Source organism: Diospyros lotus, chromosome 1 (genome assembly GCF_014633365.1).
Source record: "Diospyros lotus cultivar Yz01 chromosome 1, ASM1463336v1, whole genome shotgun sequence".
Lineage (NCBI taxonomy): Eukaryota > Viridiplantae > Streptophyta > Magnoliopsida > Ericales > Ebenaceae > Diospyros > Diospyros lotus.
This window is the reverse complement of record NC_068338.1, coordinates 32,540,796-32,561,586: the sequence shown is the minus strand read 5'-3', so window position 1 is coordinate 32,561,586 and position 20,791 is coordinate 32,540,796. Positions and strand designations below refer to the sequence as shown.

Below are 20,791 nucleotides of genomic sequence, written 5' to 3'. Positions count from 1 at the left end.
AACACATAAAATCGGACCAATAAATAAATAAACAAGCCTAAGTGAAAAACCTGAGAAGCAGCCCTAAGATCAAGTCAGCCATCCACTCTTACAGATAAAGAGGTGGTTTTGATAAGAATTAAGATGAAACACTAAAAGGAGAATAAACATCTCCAACCATTGCATTGGAACAGAGAGGAATTCAATATATGTATGACCTTGTGCATGTACAAGAGAACATGTATGAAGAACTCCACTTTAATCAGGCAAATTGCACATGGCTTGTGCCTTTCTCAATATATAATGATACAAAGATGCAACAAGACAAACTTTTTTCTGCAACCAACACTATCTTTGCAGACATCCTTTTTGGGTTTTGTTTTAGTTCTTGAGTGGTCTTGTTGGCTACTTCCGCAATGTGTTTTGCCATCCTTGTCTTCATCAACATATATACATACGACAAAATGCAATTTTTCTCCATTCTCACGGACAGGGCCAGTTTCCATATAAATGCTCTCATCCTGACAGCATTTCTGTGTGAACTTAGTTGAATGGACATTCAACTAATACTCATCTTCCTTAAAGACAGGCAATAGGAATAAGTCAATGAATGTAAGCACATTGAATCATGTATGCAGATGGACAGCCCGGCCTTGTGTTCGATTGTACAGATCAAGAGTGTCTCTGTGGTTAGGATCCAAGCAGAGAGCAGCCTCACAGTCTCGAAGAGCAGAAGAAATGTTACCCATGGATTCATAGAATGCTGCTCGGAGATGGAGCATTTGCAAGTCAGGTTTAAAAGCTACGGCTTTTGTCAGTTCTTCGGCAGCTTCATTTTCTTTTTGGTCATCCATAAGCACTGGCGGTATGCGTATTTCATGTTAGTGTGAATCAAAAGGAACAAAACATAAATCTGCACTAAATTAATCAAATCCATATTTCATAGGATGGTAAAAGAACAACTAAAAAGGAAAGGTAAGACTTCCACCCTAATTGACCTAAGTTGATGGGAAAGCACGCAACTTTTTTGGAGCAATAGAGAAGCAAATTTCTTCTGTCCAAACCATCACGACTAAAATTGTACACCCCATGAAAGGTGCAAAACCTACTAATTATACCTTGCGAAAATGAGATATCAACAACTTGCTACAACCTGGCTACCTAAAAGAAACTGTAGATGCTGACACCTTGTTTTTGAGGCTGAACATCCAGAAAAGGACAATTTTCAAACTAAAAAAAAAAAAAAAGAGTTCCCATGTTATTCCAACATTTAGAGCAAATCTTGAGTAAGTATATATCTTAAATCAGCCATGCAAAATTGAGATATCAATAAATCATCAAGGAACTGTTAGCAATAAAAAATTCAGTTTTGGTAAAGTTGAAAATTCACAGAAGAATACCTGCTGCCCTGTATCTGTAAGGATAAGTCCTTAGAGGATCCAACCGTGTTGCCATACTAAGATCCTCATTTGCCAGGTTGCGGTCACAGTATTCTGATCGTTTCTCATAAGCTGATGCTTTATTTTGTGCCTTCTCTATCAGCTTCGTCATTTCATCATAAGCATCTTTTCTTTGATTTTTAAGATGATATACACGTGCCAATCCCTGATGAGCTCTTGTATGCTTGATGTCAAGAGCATTAAGGTAACAGTCTGCCGCAAGATCCAATTTACCACAGTCCAAATAAATACTGCCTAGATTATTAAGTGCCTGTGACATCCAAAAACATAATCCATAAAAAGACCCATCTTAGATATATATTATAGAAATGTGGATTTCTGTTCCATTATAGATCAATACCTGTCCTTTTCGAAGACCATCTGAAGGACATCTGAGGGCTTCCTCCAATAGTTGGATAACATGTAAAGAAGATTCAGGATCCAGAGCTGTATCTGCTAGTATGTATGCCTTGAGGAAAAAGGCTTCAAATGACCTCTGGATAGAGATGGATGATTCAGCCTTAGAGAGTGCTTCTTCGCGATAGCCAGTGTCATATAGAATCCATCCTTCATATATAAGCCTTTCATACTCTGAGCGAGCATGATTTCGAGCCAATCTCAGACTGCGCATAGCAGCCTTTTGACAGTTTAACCTGTGTCACTTATAGATGTGAGTGAATGTTTCATATTTTGTAATATGATGAGCTTAATGCTGATAGTCACTATCTGCGTACACAATTTCCACTGACAGAAAATTTCCATGTTTGCCAATGTAGAATAACATATTAACAGCTAATTAATCCATCACTATATATTACAGGGTTGGAAAATTAGGCTTAAAACTTCAGCACCTTAGAAGCAGGTTACAATATGGAAATGGGAAGCCATACAAAGGTAAATTCATCAAAGTGAAATATTTCCTTACGAAACAGAATGAATTGATTATTGTAAGAAACTATGAGAATGCCGGCTTTACCTTCAAAATCAAGTGTAAGTAAAGAGGCCAAAGTTCATGGTTTACATATTGATTCTAGGTATTAATGAAAATGACTGGATTAACTTAAAAAAAAATCAGAAATGACAGTGAATCACTACATTATGTAGGCACCTTGGAAAGACAGTTCTCATAATTCTAGTACAGACTTACCGCAAAAGAAGTAGAGATTGCCGAAACAGTAAAAGGCTCTTTCCGGGATCATTTGCCAACATTTGGTGAACAACAGCCAGAGAACCAATATCATCAACAGAGGACCATCGATCATAAAGTTGCAACCAGCAGTCACCAGGACCCCGCTGTTGAACATGTTGGTTGAGGAGCTCAACCAAGTGATCACCTCTGATCTTCCCGTTAAACATCACGTAATCAGGTTCCAAAGTCAGAAGAGCCCGGATATCTGTCAAAGCAGCTTCATAATCTTCAAGTGTAACAAAGAACCAAGCCCGCAATTCAAGACAGTCTGGAGAGACCTTGAAGCCAATGATTTTGTTGATCTCTGAGATGGCTGCTTCGATCTGGTTCTCCTCAGCCATTGCAGCTGCTCTATACTTGTAAGGAAATGAAAGAGTTGGATCCAATTCAGTGGCAGTCCTGACATCCAAACTCTTCTTTGCCCCCATATTATACAAGGACCTCTCCTGATAGATCCAACCAACTGTTTTATGTTCGGAGATGAGAGAATCGATTAGCTTGTAGGCTGAAAACCTCTGTCCTTGCTTGTATTTGGTTCTAGCAACACCCGCATAGGAATAAACATGACCCATCTCAGCTGCTGCCTCAAAGCAAGATTGGGCATCCTTGTACTCCCTCCTCTCCAACAACACACAACCCAATTGATGCAATGCCAGTGCTTTCTGCCACCTTTCTGAAGCACATTCTTTCAATCTCTCCAGTAACATTATTGTAATGTTTGATGTCATGTTATCTTCCATAGCCACCTGGCTTAGGAAGGAATACAACAAGAAAGAACAATGCCCCGATGTAGCCAATCTCTCCCTGGCTTCAGAGCCACAAAATATTTTCCTGACCTTAGGATTGTACAAAGAACTCGGAAGCTCTCTTAGAAGGACCTGCAAACAACTGGCTATAAGAAGATCGGCCATCTCCTCCAACCCATACTCAATTAGAATCAAAGCATCCTCTAAATTGGAAACTAAAGAAGCTAAAAAGGCATCGCAAGCAGATTTCATTTCCTCACAACAGAACCTGTTTGCAAAGGAGAGTAGCTCCAGGACTATATTGGGGGAGGAGTCCAATCTTCTCGTCCTACTAAACACTTCCACTGCTCTCATTCCTTTAACCGATATACCCAGGTTTGAAAAATCGATCTTTTTTAGCTTTGACTCCATAAAAATACCATTTAGCATTGTGTTCAAAGGCCTTGAAAGTGCAGAAACATTATCCCTGCGACACCAAATTTCTTCCCCACCAATGCAGAAACAAAAATCACCTAAATCATCTCTAATCGAATGCTCATCAGCCCCATCCCCAATTGAGATATCTCCGGCTGCTTCCTCCGGTTGATTGCTGTGGCACAGGCAATGATCAAAAACCGAATTAGAATCATACCCACAAACCAAAGCAGCCTTTGGACACTCAAGAACTCTGCCACTGCATTGCAAGGATGATATCCCGGCAAGCTCATCCTCTCTCCGGTCATACCTCAACCACGCCGATAGCACCACTTTCCAGTGGACCTCCGCCGCGTGCTGACGCGCCGCCTGCAGGCAGCGCCGAAGCAGCTTCGGGTCGCCAAGGCTGCGCAATACCGAGTACTGCTCCAAGCACACCAACGATTTCTCCGACTCGGGACAATTCTGGAAGCTCTGATAGAGGTCAGCAAAGCCTTGCACCAGATCTACGGGCTTGAGGAAGGGGTCAACGGGCGGCTCCAGAAACTCGGGCCTGGGAAGCCCGTAAGGAAGCAGAGTTTGATCCGATGATGACACTGAAAGGTCGTCTGAATCCGATAGTATAGAACTGATAGTGAGGCTGTGGCCATGCTTGGCGTTGCCGGAGGAGGTGTCGGAGGAATTCAAGGCGTGGACTTGGGTAGTCTTGCACCGGTCAATCAGCTTGAGGCCAGCACGAACAGTGTTCTTCATGGGGAGAATGTATTGGCGGATGAGACCCGCAAGTTTCGATCTTGAAATAGGGTGCTCGGATTGATCTCCATCTTCACTTGGAACTGACATGGAAGGCAAGCGGCCAAGTGGGTGGTCTCTGAAACTGTTGATCGATCACCTCTGTGTTTCCGCCACCATCACCACGGAGGAGACCGGCGGAGAGGCGACGGCGACGGAGGCCGGAGCTCAGCTGTGGCGCTCCTTGTGCAAAGAACGTGTGTCAGATTAGATCTCTACCATGACTTTATCGAAACCCAGGACAGAAAAAACAAAGCAAAGCAAAAATGGTAGAAGTTATTTTATCAATTTATGTAATAGCTATATAAAGGTAGAAATCAAAATAAAATCCCAATTGTATTTTTCAAATATAAGTGTAAAATATATATTTTTTAAAATAAATTTATACTTGTTTACTTGCAATAGCAAATCTAGTTATTTGAAAGTTCAACAGCGATGAAAGACGTGAAAATATCCCTACTTTCTGAGAGGGAAAATGTCATTGGTTTGTGCACTTATTGGGCTACATAAAGATATATTAATGACAAAAAAATTATCATGAGACGGGTGAGACATATGTGAGACACAAGATATTTTGATCATAATATTTTTTTAAGTAAATCAAAATGTACAAAATAATTATACATACTCTCAGAGAGCATGATATAGTGAAATGGAGGAGACTGAAGAATGAATGGCACAGGATTGTCCTTCTCTGGGCACAAGCATTGATGAGATCGGCCTTGTACTGGACGGACAATCAGTAATACCAGTAGGATAATTTAAATTTTAATTCAAATTAAAGAAAGCCATTTGAAAAGGGCCTCAGCACATGGAAGACAGGAGCGAAATTAAATGTTAAGCGAGATGACGAGAGTTTGAAGTCAGTAACCTTATCAATGGAAATAGTTAATTAGTTCAAACGTCTCATCTTTCAACAACAGAATCTTTCAATTAAATCGTCCCCGATTGATGACCAAGAGGAAAAAATATAGAATTACTTGCACTTGGACTTGAAATTTTAACTTCAGTAGCTCTCTCTCTCTCTCTCTCTCTCTCTCTCTCTCTTCCTTATCACAAGTCCAAAATCCAATCTTTCATTTCCAATTTCTTTCATTCTCTCGTCACAGATTCCAGTTCCATACCCACCAAGAAAGAAACAAGAACATAGGAGCCGGTTACTTAAACTTATCACTAGTAATTTGAAAAATGGAAATAATCCCACCTATTACTTTCAAACAATGAAGAAGCAGCCAAACACCGCAATTTAGCAATATATCTTTACACGTATGAGGGCATGTATTCATCAAGATGAGCTAATTATAAACCAATAATTGAACACCCAACTCCAAATACCCAATTATTGAGGGTTGGGTAAACTGTCTCCAAAACCAGATCATAAGCGGTGCTCATTCATCCACAGTGGCACGTCCGGACAGAGCTGTAAATGGTTAGGTCAACAGCTTCTCGGCAAAGTAAGTAAATGAAAGTGAATTAAGATGAAAAGGAACAGAAGGAGCACGTCAGCCCTGGAAAATGACAAGCTAAAGTACAGTCACGTGTCACAATGGGTGGTAGAGGTTTTGAGTTCCAGTTGCATTTGAGGCGGTTTTGATAGTCTACGGTCATGAAATTATCATTAGTTTTAAGGAGAAGGAATTAAAGATAATGTTGTGAAAATTTGTTAAGGAAATATTATATATATATTTTTGTAACTGAAAATTTTATAATACAGAAAAAGCGAAATTATACACAAGCAAAACTAGAACATATCAAACAAAAGCACAAGAAAAACTAAACACATACTAGAGATTTAATGAAATATTATCAATCTAATGAATGACACCTGAGTGAACTAGAATAAGAACTTGACCTGTCAAACCTAACTTAATAAGGGAAGCGATATGGTAGGCTGATTCTTTTTGTCCGCAGGTCATCCACTTAACCATTTGTACCTGTCTGAAAAGAGTAGAATCACGTGTCGAAGCAATCTGAGTTCTGAATTCACATGCCAAGAGGAAGATAGTATCCAGCTTAGATTTACAGAGATACTTGAATAATGAGTACTTAAACGTAGTTACTTTTTCACTCTCTTTGACAGTATAAATGCTGCTGATTGTTCATGAATCATGGCGGTGGAATCTGACCATCATAAACTGAAGAAGGGGTTGGATGTGAAGTGAAAGAACCGAAGATTCAAAATAGATTAGTTGGGGACAGAACATGGAAATGCATGGTTTGCACAAGACGTATATCAGCTCAAAAACCAACTACTTCTTGTGTGGGCAGATAGGACAACCTTGTGGGAAGATTATGTATAAAACGTGAACAATTGTGTCAGAGAGTATCAAAAATAGTTTATTTCACAAATTTGGACAATTGACAACTGGATCCAGTCCACTGTGTCTAAATAAATTACAAATATGTTAGAATCCACGCTATCACTCACTTAACAGCAAATACCCACTTGCCAACAAGGGTCCATCTAATCGCTATGATCTCAACGGAACTTATTCTATGTTCTAAGGTCTTACCTTCTTTAAAAAAAAAAAAAAAACATAATGAAAAACGAAGGCTCGAGAGCAACAAATAGTCAAGGGTACCTCCTTCAAAAGCGGGCCTCCAAGAGAATATCTGAAGCGAAAGTATGGAAGCTGCAAAAGACATCAAGGCAAGAGCCAATCAGCAGCAGATAAATAGCTGAGTATTGATTTTCTATTCGAATGCGGTGGCTCACTACAGATCGAGGTGTGAAACACCACCCATTTTTTTCATCTTTGCTTTGTACGAGGAGTGAAATAAGGATTAAACCCTGCGGCCCACCACGACAATAGAACAGAAAATCATTACCTTGAAAATAAGTGTGGTTTGGAGTAAAGACGCCGTACACAATCTTTTCGATGATTGAGGGGCTCCAACATTCAGTGAACTGGGTTAGTCGTCGACCTAGTTTTGGAACTTGTCAGTGTCATATGATATGACGCAGAATTCACGCATTACATGGGTAATCATGCATCACTTGTTTTTTTTTTTTTTTTGGCCTTCGCTTTTGTAAGAAAAAAATGAACATCCACAAGAAGGCATATCCAGCACTCCTTCAAGTGGACCACAAGAAAGGATGAGGCAGCACGAAACCTATGAACTCTATTAACTCTGTTGTCTGGAAATGCAAATGCAAATAAATTTGCCATCCTGGGCCATTGTCCAGCTTCTAAGTTGGCATTCAAAACCTCTGCAGGATTCAAAGTTCGGATGTTGACATTAACACGATATATACTCCTAATGGTTCTATGATTTCGTAAGTTCACGGATTTTAGCACCAGGTGTGTTGGTGTGTGTGTGCGCGTGTATATATATATATGAATCGGCAGCTAGCTTATATAAATCCTCCATCATTCATGTGGTCCAAAGTAGGTAATAGGTTAAGAAATGGCATCTCCAACTATAGACACAACAAAAGGACCGCACCACCAAAAACCAAAACACCCTTGTGCCCCTTTACCTATTTGGTTTGTGTCTACAAGCCTTAAATGGATTGCATGAGAATGATAACAGTAGAAAAACCAATCAAAATGGAAAGTGAAAAAAACATGAACGTGCACAATCTGTATATAAAGCGAGTTCCCCACTTCAAGAGCAGATTTAGTTCATCATAAAGCACAAGAAATTAAAATTCAGGGCAGAAAGGAACAAGAATATGAGGACATACCTGTGCAAACATGTACAGCCTTTCTATTACATGTAATATTTCTAATTAGGTTTATGGCATCCACCATTTATACAACTGTTTTCAGTTTGAAATTGAGAGCAAAATACTCAAAATGCATTTTAAATATCACAATAATCTGCATAATTGAGCTGCTCCGACAAAATCTTTATACTGCTCTTAAAGCCATGAGAACTATACATATGTTATCTATACATGGATTTGCAATACAAAGTGGGGTCTTAGTAGCTGAATCTCGTTTCTCGGATTCAAAGTAAGTACCTCACAACTTCTTATTTGAGTGATCAAAGCATTTTTATTATCCAAAGCCTGTAATTCTTCATATACACATAAACCAAACAAGGTCCAGTCAAATTTTCATCAGAGAGACGCTTGCAGAGCTTGAGGTAAGCTTCCACATTTCCAGTCCGTCCAATATTTTTTCTTAGTCCTTGCAGCACGGCTGTCCTGTCCAGAAACTCTGGATGCAAACCAGAATCCAGCATTCTAATCACTGTATCTGCGGCATCATCAAAATGACCACCTTTAATATACCCCCTTAGCAACCATGACAACGTTTTTTTCTTACGCACAGAACTTGTAACCTCCATTCTAGAAAGCAATCGTGTGACGGCACCTGTTTCCTTCTGGGAAGCACAGATGGCTAGAACAACATCATAAAGCTCCCCATCTGCCTCCTTACCCACTACCTTCATAGCCCACAACTGTCTTTCAGCCTCCAGTCCGCGGCCAGCACAAATGAACATGGCAAGCAGCCTCTCATGCACCATCCCATAAAATGAAGAGCCTCCCTCTTGAATCAGCCAACTGGACAAACATACTCCATCAGCCAGAAGATCTGATTGATATCCCTCAATAAGCCTAACATTTTCTGAATCCAGTTCAGCAATCCAACCAACCTTGCTGAAACCTTTTAACTTGCGCAATGCTTTGGCAAATTCATTCAGCTCTTTCACCACAGCTGTCATAGCAATCAGGTAGCTGTAGACCTCAGGCTTCAACCCGGATTCTCTAAGGCGAATCACAAATTTGACTGCATCCAGGTATTTACCATCTGCCTGATAGACCAAATTGTTGATAGTGTGTTTACCATTAGACATGAAAGATTATCAAGATAAATGCATGCACTAGAAAAGGCCAGCATTAAATTCAAAAGTCAACATCAAGAGATTTTGACATGCGACCAAAAGTCACTCTTTTTAGTGGGTAGGAATCATTTTTATTATCCTGGACTCAACACAAAAAGCAATAATGAGCCTATCATACTACATTAATAACTTATCAATGAAGTAAGCTGACCCAGCTTGTTATAAGTAAAGCCTGAGTCAACTTGTCAGGTCCAAGACACAGACTACTGCCCCATAAGGAAACTTTTAGCATCCTGAACATGAGCCGAACATAAAAAGGATTGCTTTGAATCATTTTCCTTTGGCCACACTATGAAATCCATTCTACAGAAAAGCTTGATCTATAGAATAGTAAGAGTGACTAGACTCATTTCATGCATAAAATCTGTGGCATATGCAACTTCCAACCTTTTGCAGGCCCAATGGGCAAATCAAATTGAGGAGGACAATGGACAACTCAAAGCCAACAACAAACATGATTATTACAAACTAACAACCATTAACTCGGTAAGTAATTCTCCTACATCTAAAGATATGAGATACAACATTTTTCAAATGTCTATTTCACTTTTGTTGTAAGGTGATAAAATGTATAAAAGAGGTACTCGTCAAATAAATGAATTAAGTATATAATAGAGGTGCTAAGAGGCTGAAATGAAATAAGAAGGATGAAATGAAAATACTGAAATATATTATTTACTCAAAATAACCACACAAACAAAAAAAAAAAGAGATTAAAGTATAGCTCCATGCCATCCTAGAACCACATGTACAAAAAAGGGAAGCGTTCTCCAGCTTTAATCTGACTACCTGCATTCAGTGACTAAACAGTGTATGTTTAACCCAGTCTATGTTAGATATTATAGCCACTAGAATTTCTAGCGTTTTTCAAAGTCGATCTGATTATTGGAATATCTCAGATTCTGATAACCACTCACAAATTTAGATCACTATAAATCACAGTTTAGTCCCGATATTTTACTCTTGGAAATTAAAATAGTTTTGATAATGACTAAATGTTATGAAAATCAATCCTTAAATCTAATAGAATGAGTTTGAAGCAAAATTATGAAAATCAATCTTTCTTGAATTCTATAGGAAGTAAGGTTGAGTATTTAAATTCAAAATTAATATCCTTTTGATAATCTCAACTTGCTTTCAAAAGAAAAAGAGTTAGGAAATGTTAAGTGTTCAGATTTTCAAAGTGGATAGTCGACTATATGTATATGCTCTGTCAACTATGCATGTGAATAGTCGACTATGTGCCTATGTTCTGTCGACTATGCTCGTGGATAGTCAACTATGGGTTATGATCTGTCGACTATGCCCAATCTTCTGTCGACTATATTGTGGTCTGTTGACTATTGGGCAGGCTCTGTCAACTATGAAATTTCCTCTGTTGACTAGGTATGTGTATAATGTCATAAATTTTTTTCATATTTTTAGATGTGTCGACTATGTGAAAGTGTTTGTCGACTATCAGTAAATTTGGTTTGACATCTGTCGACTATGCCTTCTTGTCTGTCGACTATGCCTTAGTTTTATTTGAAAATGTAGTCGACTAACTTATTTTGTCTGTTGACAGTTTGTTTCACAGAAACTTGTAACAGCTAGTTTTTCAAATCTCCAACAGCTCAAAAATGGCTAGTTCGGGCAAGCTCTTGGGATGCATATAAATACAAGTCATGGAGATCAAGAAGAGGCTAATGGACAGAAATGAGTTGATCTAGAAATTACAAATCACTTTATTCGAGCTTACAGTGTTTTGTGCTTTCATTGTTATATTTTTCTCTCCAAGGCTTCGTTCTATCATTGTAAATTTATTTTTAAACCTTGTTTTAATTGTGAGAGAACTTGTAACTAAGAGTGTTAACTCTTAACTTCTCTCTTTCATTTGTATCACTCTTATTTTCCTAACTTGATGTGCTAGAGAACTTGCTCGTTGAAGCAAGTGGGTTGAAATTCCTAGCTAGGTGCTAGAGGGCTTGCTTGTATAAGCAAGAGGTTTGTAATTTCCTATTCTTGGACTAAAGTGCCTACTTGGTTAAGTAGGAGGTTTTAGTGGATTATTTGTAAAATCCTTAGTGAGGAGCTAAGGTAGTGGATTAGGCTTGGGTTAAGCCGAACCACTATAAATCCTTGTGTTCTCTTGTGCTCGTGTATCTTTATCTTTCCAAGCATTCATCTATTCCTCACTTGATTCACAAATTTATCTTTCTTGATTTACATTTGTCACTTTATATGCTTTACGTTTTAAATCACTAAAACCTCAATTTGTATCAAAAAGTTTTTCAAGTTCAAAATAGTTTTAAAATATTGGTGTGTGCCATAGCACCTCCCGGTCTAATAAGTCCATATCCAAAGAACAAGTTCCACAGGTATTAAAGAGAACTAAAAACGATTAATTATGCCAGTTTTACTTACATTTTCCAAGATTAGTTTTAACATGTTACGAGCTTATAATTGGTAATTAAGTTCTTTAACAACCCCCAATTTCATAACAATTTTTCACCTAACAAATGAAACACAGAGATTGTTAAATCTATCAGCTGTCACCTCCAACAGGTCTAATTTTTTTTTATTTTACGCCCCTTCAAAATATATGGACATATTTGCATATCATACCCAAAACATAGAATTAAAAAATCTTTTTTTAAGGTAGCTTTTGTTAAAATGGGTAAGATAAGATTGCATCAAGATAACTTATCTGTAAAGTCCAAGATAACTTACCCGAATGGGGAGAGAGATAAATTTATCTGGAAAGTCCAAGATAAAAAATCACATGACTTCTTTCCAAATAAATTTAACAAATATAATGGAAAACAATTTTGTTTAGGATACTTTTCATATCTCACTTTTTTCGGTCTATATCTTGGTTAACAAATAATACCTAAATAGATTATCCTAGCCCCGCCTTAGAGTTTTAACAAAATTTGGAACTATCTTAAAAATAATATACAAAATACAACTAAGAAAAAACTAATTTCCAACCTAAAAGCCCTGGTCACATCAATAACTCTCCTTGTTCAAAAATAAAGCAAATACAGTAATGCAGTTTCTTCTTTGAAGTAGAAATTAGATTTGCAGTTTTGTGCTTCGCCTAGAAACCAAAGGGTTTCTAGTGAAGAAACCGCTAGTGGGTTTCTACAACAAAATATAAACTGCCAAAGTGGTTTATTCTTTGTAACAAAGAATAAACCACCTTTGGTGTTTTTGGTTTGGGAAAAAACCATTTGCTTTGGCAGTTTATTCAATAAAAGAATAAACAGGTTCAGATTTAAAAACTACCTGCTTTCATCCAATAAGATTACACATGTCTCCTCCTACTTTGGAAGGTTGCCTACAAGCTAAGATGCAATGAATGCTAAGATGCAAGAATACATACATGGAACTCAGAGATGATGTGACATGGACAGCTTGATCAAGCAATTTTCAAAAGCATTAAAAAACACGATGAACAAAACGACACAATATGGACACATAAATAGATAGATAGACAGTTTGCATGTTTACATGAAAATAACAACTACTTTTCTTCTTTGCACTACAAATACATTAAAAATTTATTACATCAAAGAATTATATTATACATAATAGGAACAAGCCAATCCCATACAGCAAGACAAAGGCCTGATTCCACGCTCATTATTCTGTATAGGTGTACCTCCTAGTGGTAGCTTTTATACAGGGTTCACCACCACAAGATGCCTTTCTATATATTCAGTCTTACCTTAAAAAAATTAAAAAAACTAAAACTAAGTTTGGACTATAAAATTCTTGAAAAAAAAAAAAAAAAACCTAAACGAGAAGAATTAATAGATGGCAGTGCACATTATTGTTTATTTTATAATTGATTTCCATTTTACTTTTTTAAAGTTATACTGTTGTAGTGCAAATCTTAACTAGTTGAGTAATGGAGATGAATATTCTTGTCATGGAGAGAGAGTTCCATGAAAAGTGCCTCATAAGTGTAATACTAAAAAACTAATAAAATAGTTGAAAATGTTTACACAATAGGCCAAAATGTACTCAGAAGTTCTACCAAGTGTCAGCATCCGGCTTGCTGCTTCACACAATATGGCACCTTCTAGAAAGTGCCTGTACTACTTAGCCTACTTGAATTGTTGTCAAATCATTGGTTACACTGAAACTTGGCATGCTTAACATGGGCGAGATGGATATAACAGTCTATTTAATGAAATATGACATTTATAAAAATCTATACGAGGAATACGAAAATGAGAAGTCTTACAATAATAAGTTGATCTTGCCCAGAGATATAAACTATTTAAAAGAATAAACCTCGGTCATTAAAATTAAATCCCTAACATCTGTTATGGCAAGGAATTTCCCAAGAACCAAAGCTACTCTTAAGGACATGCACATCAGATATTCAGTCCTCAAATACTCCTTGACAATGGTGGACACTTCTCCAAGCATGTTGTACTATCATATCAATTTCAGTTCATTTTCAGAATATAACACACCTCAAACACTAGGACATGCACTTCTATTGGTTGGATGCATAATGTATTTCATATTAATGTCAAGGACTTGTCCAAGTATGTCGTATTATCATATTAATTTCATTTCTTTTTCAAATTTGATGAAAAAAAAACTTTGATCCAATGATAAAGGAAAAGTAATGGAAAGGTATCCCATTAATCGATAATAGCTAGTGGTCTATCTCTCTTACAGTTGTTAATATGCTGTGTGATATATGTGTGTTTCAATCATTTGAACAACTTCTTAAATTGAGATGATTGAAAAATGGGAACTAGCAACAAACTGAAAAGGTCTGCCTAATTCTGCATGTCCAATTCAACATGAAATCGGCCTCCTTCAGCCATGTGAAAGCCTATTGAAGTTTGGACACTTGATTCAAAAGGAAATCTCCATATAACTAAAATGCCAAAAAGCACAAACAGATTATGATAACAGGTTTGACATGGATAAACAGAAAAAAAAAAGGGGGAAAAATCAAATTAGATAAATTAATTCCACCTGTAAGACAGTACAGATAGCACCAAAGGACATCTCCAGCGCACAGAGATCTCCACTTTGCAAGGGTCAAGGAGTGTCATTTTCTTGTGCAGCCCTACCTTTGTTTCATGCAAAGAGGCTGTTTCTACAACTCAAATCTATGACCTTCCGTCCACAAGGAGCAACCTTACCATTGCTACCAAGGCTCACCCCTAAGGTAGAGCTAGCAGCAAAATTACATAATATCAATAAAGATAGTTCAGCAATGCAATCAAGTTGAATGACTCTAGATTTTATGCAATATTACCTATAGACATTTCTAACAAATACCCAATAACAAAGAGAGAGAGAGAGAGGTGCATCAGTGGGCTAGATCTAATAACGGGAGCATAGTTAGTGGCCCACTGTGTTGAAACTAAACAGATATGGCAAGCACAATTTTTTGGAACAGCACAAATAAAAGACCCTAGTACAACAGAAAACTCAATAACTGAGGCAATTTACTCACACTAGAATTCCAACAAAGATATATAACAATAGTACGACATTGCATTAGAGAATCACAGATTTTTAATGTGAATATAAACCAGAATTCAGTTTTTTTTTGCTAGGATACTGAAGAACAAGTAGCGTGAGTCCTGTTACAAAATTAAGCAACAACATGATGATATTCAGAATTATACAAATAAAAAGAATCTCACCATCATCTTCCATGCAAGATAACCAGTTGGGCCTCCCTTATGCCCTTCCTGACCATCCTCTGAGTAGGCAATACCTCGTCTCAAAACCTCCTTGGCAAACAAAACCGCTCCCTCCCTCTCCCCTACATCCCAATACAAAGATATTACCTTTTCGATCATACTAAAATTAGGTTTCAGACCAACACAATCCATGTCCACGAGAAGGTCAACCACATCTCCAACATCACGCTTCGCTTCAATCAACTTCTTCACCCACCCGCACATTAAAGAAACCATAAGTTCCATTGTCTCCTTATCAACTCGATTCTCCTTCTGAAGCCACTCAAACACCTCCAACGCACACCAAGAGTCTCTCCCCTCTTGTGTGAAGTAAACCAACACAAGTTGCAATTCACGGGCAGAGAGCCTGTCATTCATTTCCTCGAGAACATCGGAGGGCTCCCTCGTCATCCGCTCCAATTCCTCAATCGCCTCGAAGAAACCCTCACTCATTTCATCCTCACCGTTACTGGTCACAAACCTATCCAACTCAACCGACTTCAACAACCTAAAACTCCTAATTTTACTCGGCTTCGCCACAGCAAACCTGTTGACTGTAGCAATCGAAACCCAATAACACGATTCAATGGTAAAATTCCGATGAAATTGCGGAAGAGGAAGACGATGCCATCGGGACGAATAAACATAAGTCAATCCCGGACCGGAAAGAGAAGCAAATCCGTGGGCATAAACCATTTTTAGGTCTTTGAATCCAGTTGGGTAGGGTTTCAGAAATTACTCGGTTTGGTTGCCACTTGCCAAGAAACTGCAAGAAAAGAAAAGAAAATTTGCTTGCTGGAAGGAAATGACCAATTGTCCAAGGAACGAATCAGATTTTTCAGGAATAATAATTTCCAAATGTTTATCGGAAACCAGACGGCAGGGTACGAGAAAAGGAACCATTAAAACCGAACCACCCAAAATCTCGAGAGAAACAATAATCGCTAGCCTGGAATTACCGAAAAAGAAGCGAAATGGCTTCGTACAATTAATTACGTTAACACCAAATTTCAGATGAGAGAACGTAAATTACAATGGACGTGGTTTGATGGCACCACTGCCAGTAGTGGAAGAAGAAGAAGAAGAAGAAGAAGAAGACGACGGCGAAATCCAGTAGAAAGAGAGAACACTCCGCCAAGCCAAGTCGTTCAATGCGCCGTTGTTACGTGTTCGCTTGCGGACGACTCCACGAAGCTAGCCGCGAACGGTAATGGCAATTTACTTTAATGGCCCGGTGACACCGTGGGTGTTTCTTAATTAAAATATAATATATAAAAAATATTATAGATCTTTGACTTTTCTAACATATTTGTTGAAATTTATTTGATCATTTTCAATAAAATCCTCACATGATAAATTTATTTGATCTCTCCATCCAAATTTAAATTTATTAAAAAAACTTATTTATTTAAGTCTTATAATTAATATTATTTAATATATTTTTAAATTATTATATGTTTTAACAATTTTTAAAATTTAAATGACATTATTCCTTTCTTTGATTTTTAAAATTTAAATTTCTCTCTATATATATTTTATTAACTAATACAATTTCTTTTACCAGTTTTTAATTATTTTATTTAATTTTATATTTTATTATCTATTATAAAAATATATTTTGGCTATTTTTAATTATTTAGATTAAATTATTGTAATTTCAACAATAATTATTTCTATTTTTCAACTCTTTTTAAAATATATTTTTAACATGGATTTAAAAAATAAAAATATTATTTTTAATTTTTATTCTTTTACAATTCATATTAATCATAAAAATTTATTTTAATTATAAATTTATTATTGATGTTAACAAACAATTTTAAATGAATTTGGTAATAAGAATATTTTGATAAAAAAATTCTTATCTTAGTGTTTATCATATGCATTAACAAACACATAAAGAGAAAAAGTATAATTATCAATAAATTCCAAAAAAAATAACAAATACTTTGATAGAAATCTTAGAATGCTTTCTAGTCTTATATTGATCTGAAAAACATTTTAATTTTATTTTGATACTTCTTATATTACTCATTTTAACAAACACCCCTTAAAAATTTTACTGGATTTAAGCTAATTAGAGTAGCTTCAAAGTTCAAAGTGAGGCTAGTGTTTGTGTATTCTAAATTTGTTTATGTATAAGTTACAAAATTAATAATACTCTAATATAGCTTTAAATTTTGAATGATATAAATAATGTAGCCATAAAAATTTTTAATGATGAAAACATACATTATGTCAAGATAATACTAGCAAAAAAAAAAATAAAAAGAATTGAAGAGACATTTAAAGATAATTTTTAAATAATAATTTTTTTTGAGTAATGTTAGTTATTTGGAGATGCATTTTTTTAATTGATATATTTTTATTAAAAAATTAGGAGGTGTTTTCAATGAAAGGGTATTAACTAAATTATACATCTCTAATTTAGAAAAATAATATTATTTAATTAATTTTATAAATAATTTAAATGCGGGGGTGTGAGTGTAATTTACATTATATATTATTTACAGGTGGAACTTGTATATGAATATGATGAGTGGTTGAAACTTGTCACGCATAATCATCCTAACTAAATTATTGTACCGAATCATTTGGCATCAGTATAACAATTAACAAATATATTTGTTGGTGCAGCGAAGGACCCACTAATTTTTTGTTGAAGTTCTGTTCGACATATTACACGTGGGAAGAGAAAATACTAATTGTATTTTATTTATTACTAGATAATTAATTATTTATTCCCCGCTGTGACGTGACCAAACTTATAAATTAAACTAACGTGTCTTAAAAGATTTATATAAATGTACAATGATGCCCATGCGAGAGATGCTGGCCGTTTTGTAAAAGAATTAATTATGTTAGGAGTTATTACTAATAATAATGGTGGTGTTTTTTTAAAATATAAAAATATTTATATTTATATTTTAATAATTATTATAAAATAGCATTTATGTATTTATATTATGTATTTCATATTTACATATTAATCGTTCCAGTTGAGGTCCATAAACCTGAAAGATTGGGCATGGAAATAAATCGATACACTTATAAAACTAGAAAAAAAAAAAAAAACTGAACTAATTATTAAATAAATTACTTTTTTGTATAACACACCTTAATTCAATTTAATTATTGAATCTATTTAAAAACCGAACCAAAAGCCAATGATTTAGTGTACCATCTATGAATACATTATACTAAACCAATATATATATATATAAACTGATAGTATAGTATATTATCAGTTTACTGGACCAAAAATGGGTACTTGTATTTACCAATATACTAAACTAATTCTCAAATGATCACTTCTTGGCTTAGATGTTACGTTACTTGAATCAATTTAATTCTCGAGTTTACCCAAACTTAAAAATTAAATAGCTAGTAGACTAACAAAATTGGCCAACGGTAAGGTGTTAGTATCATTGTACAAGAAGCGCACGAGTAAGGAAGTCGGTTTTAAACGGGTCGGACTACGTCATGGGATTCCAATAATGCCCGACATATAAAGGGGTCCAATGGGCAATTTTAAACTTGCATTGGGTGGGTTCGACTGGCCTGCCCATAAGTTTACTTACAGATTGAAGGTCCAATACGATTTTTTAAATTATTTCAGAGGCCGACATAATATTTTCCTTTTAGCCCATAATTCGGTTCAGTTCAAAATCCAAGATTCAGAGAGAGGCCCAAAACCCATGGAGATAATAGTACTGGAGGGGTTATTGAACTTGAATAAACTGCTTCCTGTATAACACAGCAATAAAAAAATTGTAACAAAATACATATAAATAATTAAACACTAATGAAATTAAAGACTTGAAGATATATATATATATATTTAAATATCAGATTTGCAATAAAGTTGAAACCACTTAACTAATTACTTGATGAGGATGTTCATTCACTAGTAAACGTATATATTCATAAATATATATATATATAGTTATACCTTTTGTAATGATGAGAATTTACAATTACTATTATTTGGATAAATACTAAGTACACTTACATATATATTTAAAAAAATTATGTTTAAGCTCGAAGTGGATGGAGAAATTATTATCCACTAAATTAGGAAAATTCAAAATTATTGAGCAAGAGCGGTCAAATGATGACAGAATGGGTACAAGGGATGCATGTTGTTCATGGTCATGGTGGTTGGGAACAGTGATTTAGAGAGAGAGAGAGAGAGAGGGGGGGGGGGGGGGGGGGAAGAGGACAAACATGCTCATTCTGGAATAATGGTTCGATCCGCATTAGTAGGGGGCTACGTATTCTCATGCAATTAATTAATTTGGTTTGGGGGGTGGATGGGAATCGTGATACAATAAAATAAAGGCAAGGATTGGTAGGAGTTGACCTTAACAAATGCCAATGTTTTCAAGCCTTTTCAAGTCTCAATGGCCACAATAATATTAGATTTGTTTATTCATATATAAATGCCAACAATCTGACAGGCGTTGGACCAGGGCCAGCTTTCCAAGAACTTACAGTAGTAGATCTTGACCCTCAAATAATTCATTTTGGTAATATATTATTATTATTGCTATATATTTTCATCACCAAGATCGAGTTCCAAAACAACCCAAGTTTGACACAGAAAAATCCATCCATTCTTATGGGTTTTTTCATTTAATTAATTATCTAAATTATTTTACATAATAATTTCCTAAAAATTAAACATGCCACACACATATATACATATTGGCTTATTGGCTATAGCGGATTCAACATATATATGTTGTTTTACAAGAACCTTCATATAGATTTATCTTTCATAGAAAAAGTCAAGAAGCTTCATATAGATTTATCTTTCATAGAAAAAGTGTCAAACCAGTAATAGTACTGTTTGGAAGCATTCAGCCTCATCAAAAGTTTGCCTCGGGAACGACCCAATATGAATTGGAAATGTTTGTATTATAATTTCGATGTGTTACGGGGCAGGACCTTTGTATTCTTAATCAAAGAAATAAATATATTAATTTAGAGAGGAATCTGAAAAATGTGCATGTTCTGTTGTTAAAGATCGATGTTATGCGTGGTAAGAAGCAAAAACAAATCCGTGAACTCCCGACAGTGAGTATCCTTAGTACAGAATTCCCAAAAAGCATTGCCTCTCTCCATTATTTACACACACATATATATATATGACCCATAATTAATGCGCCTCCAAAGCACAATGAAGAGTAATTCTAGGATTTCATAAGAAAGGTTGAAACCAACATTTTAAGTTCAAAGGTTAAAGATTATATATACGTACAAGCTGCATGCTCTATTATATATATATATGTTTACCAATGCGTGATCATATTTTAAATAGTCGTTCACGTAATGAAAAAATTAACCTGATTTGCGTATTGTTAATATTAAACAACATATATAAATTTTATGTATATATGCATAATAAGCGGTCGTTTTGCTTATATTTGAGGGATTGTTCAGTTAAGCTAATGCATGTGTTAGATAGTGAGAAAATAGTTCTGCTGTCAGTTTCAAAGGGTTCCTATATATGACAATGTGTATAAGTACTTCTGTTGTATCTACGTAGGCATCAAGATTATATATATATATCTATATATATTGATGTGCAAGATTAATCGTATTAAATTAACATATAGCACAACAGTGTTAGGTTCCAATTCTGCGAGCAGAACTAGTAGAAAGTAGAAAGAC

General features: G+C 35.7%; 2 protein-coding genes across 2 annotated transcripts; both read right to left on the bottom strand.

Annotated features, from left to right (window-relative positions):
• Window positions 1–159: 159 nt before the first annotated feature.
• On the bottom strand, window positions 160–4,835 carry LOC127814053 (ethylene-overproduction protein 1-like). The gene is made up of 4 exons (XM_052355280.1): window positions 2,566–4,835; window positions 1,780–2,071; window positions 1,380–1,689; window positions 160–838 (listed from the first exon to the last, which is right to left on the bottom strand). Exons 1-4 carry the CDS (start codon window positions 4,608–4,610, stop codon window positions 606–608), a joined length of 2,880 nt encoding a protein of 959 aa, XP_052211240.1. The 5' UTR covers window positions 4,611–4,835; the 3' UTR covers window positions 160–605.
• Window positions 4,836–8,216: 3,381 nt separating this feature from the next.
• On the bottom strand, window positions 8,217–16,309 carry LOC127814072 (pentatricopeptide repeat-containing protein At2g30100, chloroplastic). The gene is made up of 2 exons (XM_052355309.1): window positions 15,077–16,309; window positions 8,217–9,323 (listed from the first exon to the last, which is right to left on the bottom strand). Exons 1-2 carry the CDS (start codon window positions 15,809–15,811, stop codon window positions 8,550–8,552), a joined length of 1,509 nt encoding a protein of 502 aa, XP_052211269.1. The 5' UTR covers window positions 15,812–16,309; the 3' UTR covers window positions 8,217–8,549.
• Between the last annotated feature and the right edge of the window lie 4,482 nt (window positions 16,310–20,791).

What these genes read in the sequence shown, in the direction of transcription:
- LOC127814053 (XM_052355280.1), bottom strand. Translation starts at nt 4,610, where the DNA reads ATGTCAGTTCCAAGTGAAGATGGAGATCAATCCGAGCACCCTATTTCA. An exon ending in CAATCTCTACTTCTTTTGCG is followed by an intron (nt 2,072 to 2,565) that starts GTAAGTCTGTAC and finishes TAAGTGACACAG; the next exon opens with GTTAAACTGTCAAAAGGCTG. An exon ending in ATGGTCTTCGAAAAGGACAG is followed by an intron (nt 1,690 to 1,779) that starts GTATTGATCTAT and finishes TGGATGTCACAG; the next exon opens with GCACTTAATAATCTAGGCAG.
- LOC127814072 (XM_052355309.1), bottom strand. Translation starts at nt 15,811, where the DNA reads ATGGTTTATGCCCACGGATTTGCTTCTCTTTCCGGTCCGGGATTGACT. An exon ending in ATCTTGCATGGAAGATGATG is followed by an intron (nt 9,324 to 15,076) that starts GTGAGATTCTTT and finishes TTGGTCTATCAG; the next exon opens with GCAGATGGTAAATACCTGGA.